This window comes from Myodes glareolus, chromosome 6, assembly GCF_982192425.1.
Source record: "Myodes glareolus chromosome 6, mMyoGla1.1, whole genome shotgun sequence".
Lineage (NCBI taxonomy): Eukaryota > Metazoa > Chordata > Mammalia > Rodentia > Cricetidae > Myodes > Myodes glareolus.
This window is the reverse complement of record NC_142031.1, coordinates 41,840,509-41,850,509: the sequence shown is the minus strand read 5'-3', so window position 1 is coordinate 41,850,509 and position 10,001 is coordinate 41,840,509. Positions and strand designations below refer to the sequence as shown.

General features: G+C 34.8%; 1 protein-coding gene across 1 annotated transcript; it reads left to right on the top strand.

Annotated features, from left to right (window-relative positions):
• Positions 1 to 8,530: 8,530 nt before the first annotated feature.
• LOC125403950 (olfactory receptor 5D18-like) lies at positions 8,531 to 9,514 on the top strand. Its single transcript, XM_048439618.3, has one exon. The coding sequence runs from the start codon at positions 8,531 to 8,533 to the stop codon at positions 9,512 to 9,514; it is 984 nt and encodes a 327-aa protein (XP_048295575.3).
• The last annotated feature ends 487 nt before the right edge of the window (positions 9,515 to 10,001 follow it).

Here is a 10,001-nt window from a genome sequence, read left to right as displayed (position 1 = left end):
GGTTTCTCTTCTGTAGAATATAGAATTTACCAAAAATAAAAATAAAATAGAGAATGAAGAAGCAGGGTGGGTTTTTTTATGCCTATACAGCTGCAATATGCTATAGTTCTTGGGTTAAAAATCAAATTACACAGCTCAATTTTGGGCTGCTCAGAAAATGAAAGGTTACACATTTTAGAAATCCCAAATTATTTGTTCAGCTTCTTAAATACAATACAATTATTGAGGAAAATTGTATGCCAGAATGTAAGTTGTAGTGCTTATTGTTGCAATAACAAGGAATTGTATTACCTTTACCTCTAGTTAATATATCCCTAATACAGTAGCCTCTCATTTTCATTATACATATTCATAAACTATTAGTCCATATAATACAAATTTTCCTAACCCTCTATAAAATGACAATAATCTCAAATGTTTAAACATAATTTATATCATATAATAATATATTTAATATGCATATATATGAAATACTATATACATTTCTGTTATTCTGTATTGGATCTGAAAAGGATTGTGTATCTTACCCTGGGAAACCCTTTTTTTAAAAAATCAGTCTTAATAATTTTTACAGGGAATATATATTTATTATTCTCTTTCTCTATTGCATAAAGAATAGAAACATTGAATAGAATATAAGGATATCAAGCTTTATGGAACAGGGGGAAACAAAGCAGTCTGCAGAGTACTTTATTAGTGAACACATGGTCCTGAGGTTTATTCCAATAAATGAAGTTAAAACAACTGAACATAATAATATGACCTTGTAGCCCCTGTACCGGGGAGATGGACCTATGTACATCTGTGTGACTAGCTTGCTAGCCATTTTAGATTTTTGATCCTGCAAACCAAGGTAGATGGTGTCTGCAGAACATTTCTGAGGGCATCCTGTGACTCTACACATATGTGAACATATATGTATGTGTGTGAGAGTGAGAGAGAGAATTGACAGAGACAAGAAGACAGAAAGGTTAAAACACACACAGAGACACACACACACATATACACACATTCACATACATATTTGTGTTCAAGAAGTACTACATTGATGTGAGAATACAGACAAATCTATAAACCTCGGTCTACTGTGTTCATGTGTAGATTCAAAGATGTTCATTCATTTAGCAAGCATTATATCCCTATTTTTATTTCTTGTCAAGATATTAATTGTTTTAAAACAATCATAGTTTCCTTATGAATAAAGAAGAGACTTTAAACTATCAGGCATAATGAGAATAGCGTAGTTAAAACTAGGACATACTGGAATACAGTATCAAGATAAGACATTGAGTTAAGATATAAGTGAATCTCTCACCTGCAGAGATATATCGTATTTAAATATAAGAATATTTCATCTTGGTTGATGATGTCATACATAAAAATGACTTGTCATCATATCAAGTTATTTTCCTGATGGAAATTAATATCTACCTTTCTTCTTCAGCCTTAAAGCAAATCTTTTGCAGGTCAAGGTGGATCTCTGTGAGTGGGAGTGACATACACTTTCTTGTATTTATGGTTTCAGCCTTAGAGACACAAACCCTGGGGACTAAATGTTGCTAATTTTTTACGGCAATTAAAATTAATTACTTTTACCTGATGTAATAGTTTTAAGGTGACATATACATTAATTGAGTCATAAACTACCTGTTTTATGAAACATTGTAAGGTATGCAATATTCATATGCAGTGTACAGGGAAGGGCAGAGTAACTGGTAATTATAAAAATGCACACATTATCTTTTTAACATTGAGAACATACAAGAGGCTCTGCTGGAGTTACTGACTACAGTTATCAGCTGATGCTGCCCATACCTACATTTTTCTGCTACTCATGGTTAATAGTTAAATCTCCTATGTAATTCCAAATATAGGCTGTGTTCACCAAACATCCTTTCTTCAAACTTTCTTCCCTCAGCCTGCACAAGATCTATTTACATGTAGCCTTTTCCTTAAGTGCCCAATTTATTTCACAGTAAGGTCTTCTGTTCTAATCACAATTTTCAAAACAATAGACATTTTACAAATAAATGATAACCAATTATATATTTTAAAAATCTATTTCTATGTTTTTAAAATCTATTTATCCATCATGTGCTCCATGTTTTGGCAAATCATGCATTTATATAATACATAACTGAATTCAGATTTGTTTTTTCAAATACCACTTTCAGTCTCTTTGTGTTTATAGCTATGTACACACATTATCGAGAAGAGGGAGACAGAGAAGTCTATAGACTACTTTACTAGGGAACCCAGGGACCTGAGGTTTATTCCAATAACTGAAGTTAAAACAGCTGTAAATGATTATGAGCTAGTAGCTGCTGTACTGAGGAGATGGATCTATCTAGATCTAGCCGTTGTTGTCTTTTTGATCTTTTAAACCAAGGTAAATGATGTCTGAGAAACATTTATGAGGTTATCCTGTGGCCTTAACACACTTATGCATATGAACACATGCGAGTGAGAGAGACAAGATAGAGTTAGACAGACAGAATTTTTTAAATTTCTGAATTCCTTGTTTCTAGAGTTTTACGCATATTTTTAGTGATGTTTGTATTATTTGTCTTTCATTTTAACAGTTTATGAATAATTCTTTCTGAGATGAAGACTACTACAAACTAAACTCTGTTTACAGATGTTCATAGACATCCCCTGACAATAGAGGATTGTACTTTTTTCTCACAGGTGCATTGAACATTACTTAAGACAGACAATATGACAACCATAAATGACATCTAAATCCCAAGTTAATAGTCAAATCGTCGCATAGATTTTTATGGCCACAAGAATATAAAAAGAAACTACTAAAATATTTATCAGAAATTTTATAGCTATATGAAGATGAACAAAATACTATGGATTACCTTTTCAGCTATAAAATTAATTAAAGATTCACAGAAAAATCTATGGACATAAATCTAAAATATACTAACATATGCAACATACACAGAAAAACTGCAACAAAAAATTGCCAGATACATATCTACGTAAAATACGTTCATTATAAATTATTTAATGATATGAATCGAAGGACTAAAGTACTAGAAAAACAGAATGAGTGGAAAGAAACATCAGATTGCAAATAATCAAGATAAGGACAAAACTATACCTTTTAAAGAAAAAAGATGCTTTATAAAGAATGTATTTCTCAACCCTTTCCAAAGAAGAACAGAAAGAATAAAGTTAGAGAGATATTAAAATAGATATATAACATATACAATAGCAAAAATCATTATTACATAGCATTTTATTAGTTGTTTCAGAATTTCATACATGTAATACTACTTCATCTATTTTCCCTGTTACACTTTTTAAAAATTTATCTTTTCTTTTTTCCCTTTTATTAAATATTGTTTCTTTCCTCATACAGTACAATCTGAATACTGCTTCCTTTTCCTCTACTCCCAGTTGCTTCCCACTTTCTTCCATCTGGATCCACTCCTTTCCTGTCTATCATTTGAAAAAAATACCAGATTTCTCGGAGATAGCAACAAAATGTCACAGAATGAAACATAATAAGATAAAAATATCCATCATATTGAAGTTGAACAAGCCAAACCAACAGAAGGAAAAGACTCTCGAGAGAACACACAAGAGTCAGAGATCTGCTTGTTCAGATATTGAGGAGTCACATAAAAATACTAAGCTAAAAGCTACAGTATACATGCAGGGGGCCTAAATCAGACCTGTATATATCCTGGAATTGCTTCTGCAGTCTTTATGAGTTTGTATCAGCTTTTCTAGTTGGTGTAGAAGGCCCTGTTTTCCTGGTGTCTCCATTCCTTCTGTCTCCCCTGCTCCTTCTGCCTCCTGTTCCATAGGGTGCCCTGAGACATCTTGTTTAGAATACTGTGTCCCAAGGTTTCTTTCTGTGAGAATTATCTCACCCTCGGTATGTGTTTCTGTTTGCTACAGGAGGAAGACTCTCTGATGATGGCTGAATAAGGCACCAACCTAAGAACACAGCAAAATATCTTTAGGATATTGTTACTTTGGTCTCTGTGCCACTCCTCAAATGCCATTCAAATCTAGGTATCTCTTCTACAGTTTCCTTTCTCAATCCCATCTCCCATACCTTCCCACCTGAGCCTGATGTTTTCTGAACCTCCCCATCCCATATCCACCCCATCCCAACCCTAGTTGTCCCCTCCCAGGGAGATCCATGTATCCACCTTAGTCCCTTCCTCTATGCCTGTCTCCTTAGGGTCTATGGATCATAGCTTGATTATCAGTTATTTCATAGTTAAGATCCAGATGTAAGTAAATATACACTATATTTATCTTTCTGTATCATAGTTACCTCACTGAGAATAATTTTTTTCTAGTTCCATCCGTTTGCCAATAAATTTTATGATTCCATTTTTTGGCATTTAGGTAATATTTCATTGTTTAATTGTACAACTTTTTATTTATTCATTCTTCTGTTGGTGGACATCTACATCATTTCCAATTTCTGGCTATTATGAATAGAGAAGCAATGAACATGGTTGACCAAGTGTCCTTGTGGTAGGAGAAAGCATCCTTTGAGTATATGCTAAAGAGTGGTATAGCTGAATCTTGACATTAATTGATTCCCATCATTTTGAGGAACTACAGTACTGATTTCTACAGCAGCTATACAAGTTTGCACTCCCACCAACAAGGAAGAAGTGATTTCATTGCTCCTCTTTTCAGCAGCATGAACTGTAAATTATTGATCTGAGCCATTCTGATAGGTTTAAGGTAGAATCTCAAAGTAGTTTTTGCTTGCATTTCTCTAATGACTAAGGATGTTGAGCATTTCTTTACATGTTTCTCAACAATTTGAGTTTCCTCTACTGATACTTGTTTATATTTCTACCACATTTGTAAATTAGTTATTTGGTTTTGCAATATACAGTTTCATGAGTTCATTATATTTTGAATATTAGTTTTCTATTACATGTGGACTTCATAAAATCTTTGATCATTCAGTAAGTTGCCACTTTGTCCTAATTATTGTGTTCTTTGCCATATAGAAGCTCTTCAGTTTATAAAGTCCCATTTATATTGATCTTAGTGCCTCTATTACCAGTGTTCTGTTCAGAATGTCTTCTCTTGTACCAATTGGTTCAAGGGTTTTCCCCACTTTCTTGTCTATCAGGTTCTGTGTATCTGGTTTTATGTTCAGGTTGTTAATATATTTGAAGTTGAGTTTTGTGCAAGGTGTTAAGTATGAATCTATTTTTAATTCTCTTCTATGCAGTCATCCATTTGACCAGAACCATTTGTTAAATATGTTATCTATGATTCCAGTGTATATTTCTGGTTTTTTAAAAACAAATATCAAGTGTCCACAGGTATGTTTGTTTATATCTGGGACTTCAGATTGATTTCATTAAGCAACATGTCTATTTTATGCTAATATCATGCTGTTTTTACTAGTATAGCTTGGTAGTACAACTTCAGATAAGGAGACCTGGTTCTTTTGTGCTTCCATATGAGGCTGAGAATTGTTCTTCCAAGACCTGTAAAAAATTGTGTTGGAATTTTGCTAGATATTGAATTGAATCTGAGGATTGCTTTGGATAGGTGAAAATAATCAAACACAGGTTAACTGAATAACTTAGTCATGAAAAATCACAGAATGAATCTATAAATCAAGGTAATGAAAGGTAGCTTTGAAACATCTGAAAAGTAAAGATGGCCAGCACTGACCTTGGGATACTGTGATAGAACTAAGATGGGCATTGTCACAAGAAGGCTGGTATTAGAGGTACAAAGGTATCACATGTGTAGTTAGTTATCTGCAGATCAGGAATCAGACTTTGTGAGTAGGAGAACTTCCCAGCACTCACATGGCAGCTAACAAGCATCTGTTTCGTTTACTGGAGGATATGACACACTTTTCTTGCTCTTTAAGTACTGTAGACATGTGAAGCAAAGATATACACGCACAAAAAATAGCTGTAAACACAAATAGAAATCCATCAATAATAAAGAACTATGCACAATTCAATATTATTAGACTAGAGAAATTATAAAATCAGAGTACAAGTTGTGATTTAAAATTTTAAAGAAAAAACTAGCAACTTAACAGATATTTTCCCCAAAAGTTAAACATAATTAAGGCATCAAACATGACAATCTGCGATTTACTAAAGTGACATCATATGAGGTGATTAATTTCCACTGAAATCTTTAAGATCTCAAGAGAATGGGGCAAGATTGCCCCCAAAGGTTTGTGCTTTCAAGGCTTAAACTATTAATATAAGGTAGGTCTCAGACAAAAGATGTTCTAAAATTCTTTACAATCAGTCTTAACATTTATACAGAAGATTGTTTTCTTTCTTTCTTCTTACTTTTCAATCAGAATGACTGTGGGGTTCCTATCTTCTGTGGAGATTTGATGAGGGGCTCATCTAAAATCTTCAGCACAGGTAAGGGACAGATGGAATGTGAGAATAGGAGAGAATGAAAAATATGAGAAATGTATATCATCTAGGTTCTGCAAGCGGATGGAATGACAGATAAGATATATAATTATTTTTAATGAATCATGAGAAAGAAAAAGGTTTTAAGAAAGTTGAGTGGGAAGGGTAATAAAACACTTCTGGCTTGAAAGTGAACAGGGACACTGGGGCTAAAATAGTACAATCAAGACAGAGTGATGAGAAGACAGGAGGAAAGTCATAAAAAGAAAGAGTGATAGAAATGTCATGAAGAAAGCCATAATTTATGATACTTAAACAAACAAAATAAACTGGAACAGTCTATGTTAGAGAAAAATATTGAAAGTATGAATTTCCTTTAGAATTATGAACTCTGGGAAAAAGAAGCAAGCAGCATGCATGGGGAAAGATTATAAGTAAGTTTAATAACATTTGCATGCAATGCAATATTAGGACTGTGCCCATGGATCGATTGAACTCTGTGCAAAGCAGGCTTACTTAAATTGCAATGCTTCGCAAAATAAAATATTTATTTATATTGTAAATGTATGTATATGAAAGCTATTGTCCCTGGATTAATGATAAGATTGTTTTAAGAAATTGCCTAATTTTTACTGGAAATTCCTGTAAAATATAATATTAGCTAATTAATTAGTTAGTTAGTTGTTTATTTGTTTCATTCTCAGACAATTGAAAGAAAGAATGTATGTTTTAAGTGTCTTGAAGGGAGAATAGAGAGACAAAAAATTAAAAAAGACAAACAAGCTGGCCTAGAAATGTGAAGTTTCTGTTAGTCTTCATGAGAACTTGTCGTTAGATGAGAAAATCCCCTTGCATTCAGTTTTTCTTTTTTTTTGCACTTCTTTTTTGTGATGGTGTTAAGAATATCTATTTTCTACCATAAATGCCCTTTTTTCCCCACAGGTTAACACCAAGAATAATTACTAATATTTAGCAATGATTATTAAGAGGAAATACGTCCTCATCTGGGCCTAGAACATGAATCAGTTTGCTGTAAGGAAGTGTACACGTGAGTAGGTGTGTGAGGATCAGAGGCATGGATACAAGTGTGTGGGTGGGTCTCTATCTGTGTACTAGTAAGAAAGTCACATTTCTCTGCTTTTAATCTTAACAAATACCATAAAGAATAGCATACAACATCTTTTTCTGATTTATATTTATTCTTCTTTCTATGTGAAATGATTAATAAATAGAATTGTCTGAATCAAAGAGCATATTAACAGAAAAATAATTATTATGCATCTAGTTTTAAAATGTACTAAGTGATAGGGTAAAGAATAAAGTGAAACAAGATCTAAACCTAGGACCACAACATGAATTGTTAGGACTGTGTAAAGGGATAACAAAAAACAATTAAGAAATTTCTAGTTTTTGATACTATGTATCAGTTTAAGATAATATGACATCATATTTACATCAGGCCTTTAATTTAGGAGCTTATATCAATTAATGATGAAAAATCAACTAATTTATAATAAGTATAGTGCAATCTCACTCTACAAGAAATATAAAAAGTCAAGAATTTGCATTTTAACTCCATGTGTTTTTAAGAAGAAATTTTAAAAATTGTATTTTCATTAGTTTGAGCCCTGGCCCTTATTTAAAATGTCCTTCAGTCCATCTAAGGCAATAGATGATGAAAGGCATACTTTGCTTTGCTCTCCAGGTTTCATAGGTGAATAAGTGTTTCACTGATTGCGGCACACCACGCCTGTCTGTGCTCTATGTGCCTTCACACAGTTTGTGAACCGGGCAAGGGGCTGGAGATTGAAATACACAAAGACTCACAGAGACAGAGAGACAGAGATGAGTTATCCTTGAAGCCAGAATGCCCCAAGAATACCCCCTTTATTGTGTTCAGGGGCAGCGTGTAGGGATAGCCATGCCCCAGCCAAATGCACCAGAAACCACTCTCCTGCCATGAGTAACTCCTGAGGGTCTCGTGCTCAGAGAGGCTGTAGGAACTCAGATCAGGGAAAAACAAGTTGTTTACAAGAAATTTAACATCTGGGAGTTCACTTCTCTCACATAATTTTTATTTATCTTCTATTAATTTTTCTCATTCTCAGGAATAATCTTCATACTCTTACAAACCAATGATGTGGCTGTCGGAAAGAAACAATAGTGGGGTCATATTCACCCTCTTGGGCTTCTCTGATTACCCAGAAATGAAAATCCCAATCTTCTTAGTGATTCTCGCCATCTACAGTATCACTGTGGTAGGCAACATTGGCATGATCGTCATCATCAGAATTAACCCCAAACTGCACACCCCCATGTACTTCTTCCTCAGCCACCTCTCCTTTGTGGATTTCTGCTACTCCTCCATCATTGCTCCCAAGATGCTGGTGAACCTTGTTGCAAAAGACAAAATCATTTCATTTATAGAGTGTATAGTGCAATACTTTTTATTTTGTGTCTTTGTGGTAACTGAAGCCTTCTTATTGGTGGTTATGGCTTATGACCGGTTTGTGGCTATCTGCAACCCTCTGCTCTACACAGTAGTTATGTCTCAGAAGCTCTGTGTCACACTGGTGATGGGATCATATGCATGGGGATTCACATGTTCCTTGACACTGACGTGTTCCATTGTTCAGTTATCTTTTTATGGTGTCAATAGAATTGATCACTTTTTCTGTGAATTCTCTTCACTGCTAGCCCTTTCTTCCTCTGATACTCACATCAGTCAATTACTGCTGTTCATTTTTGCTACTTTTAATGCCGTCAGCACACTTCTCATCATCCTTTTGTCTTACCTGTTTATTGTTGTTACTGTCCTCAAGATGCCCTCAGCCAGTGGGCGTCGTAAAGCCTTCTCCACCTGTGCATCCCACCTGACAGCCATCACCATCTTCCATGGTACCATCATATTCCTTTTTTGTGTGCCCAACTCTAAGAACTCAAGGCTTACAGTCAAAGTGGGCTCTGTGTTTTATACAATGGTGATCCCCATGCTGAACCCCTTGATCTACAGTCTTAGAAATAAGGATGTCCAAGACACAGTCACCAAAATAATGACAATGTTATCACGTGTTAAGAACGATAGACAATTAAAATTTCAGACATTTACAGTCAAATAATTTCTCATTGGACATCACATAATTGTGGCCTTTGGTTAATATTTAAACTGTCATCTTATGTGGTCTTAAACATACTTTTCTTTTTTTTTAAAGTAATTTTATTAAATTATAAAAGTTTCCATTTACGCCCCTCTTCCCAACACCCTCCCACTCCCCCCCTCCCTCTCCTCCTCCCTCTTTGTCCCTAAGGGCAGTCAGGGTTTCAAGCCCTGTGGGAAGTTCAAGTTCGTCCCCCCTCCCTCCAGGTCCAGGAAGGTGAGTATCCAAACAGACTGGATCCCAAAAATCCAGTATATGCAGAGGAAACAAGTCCCAGTGTCATTGTCAATGGCTTCTCAGAAAGACTCCGGGCCAGCCACATTCAGAGAATCCGGCTACATTCAGAGAATCTGGTTGGATCACGTGCTCGTTCAGTCGCAGTCCAACTGCCCTTGGTAAACTCTCATTAGATCCGACCCCTTGTATCAGTGGGTGATAGCATCCCTCG

What these genes read in the sequence shown, in the direction of transcription:
- LOC125403950 (XM_048439618.3), top strand. Translation starts at nt 8,531, where the DNA reads ATGATGTGGCTGTCGGAAAGAAACAATAGTGGGGTCATATTCACCCTC.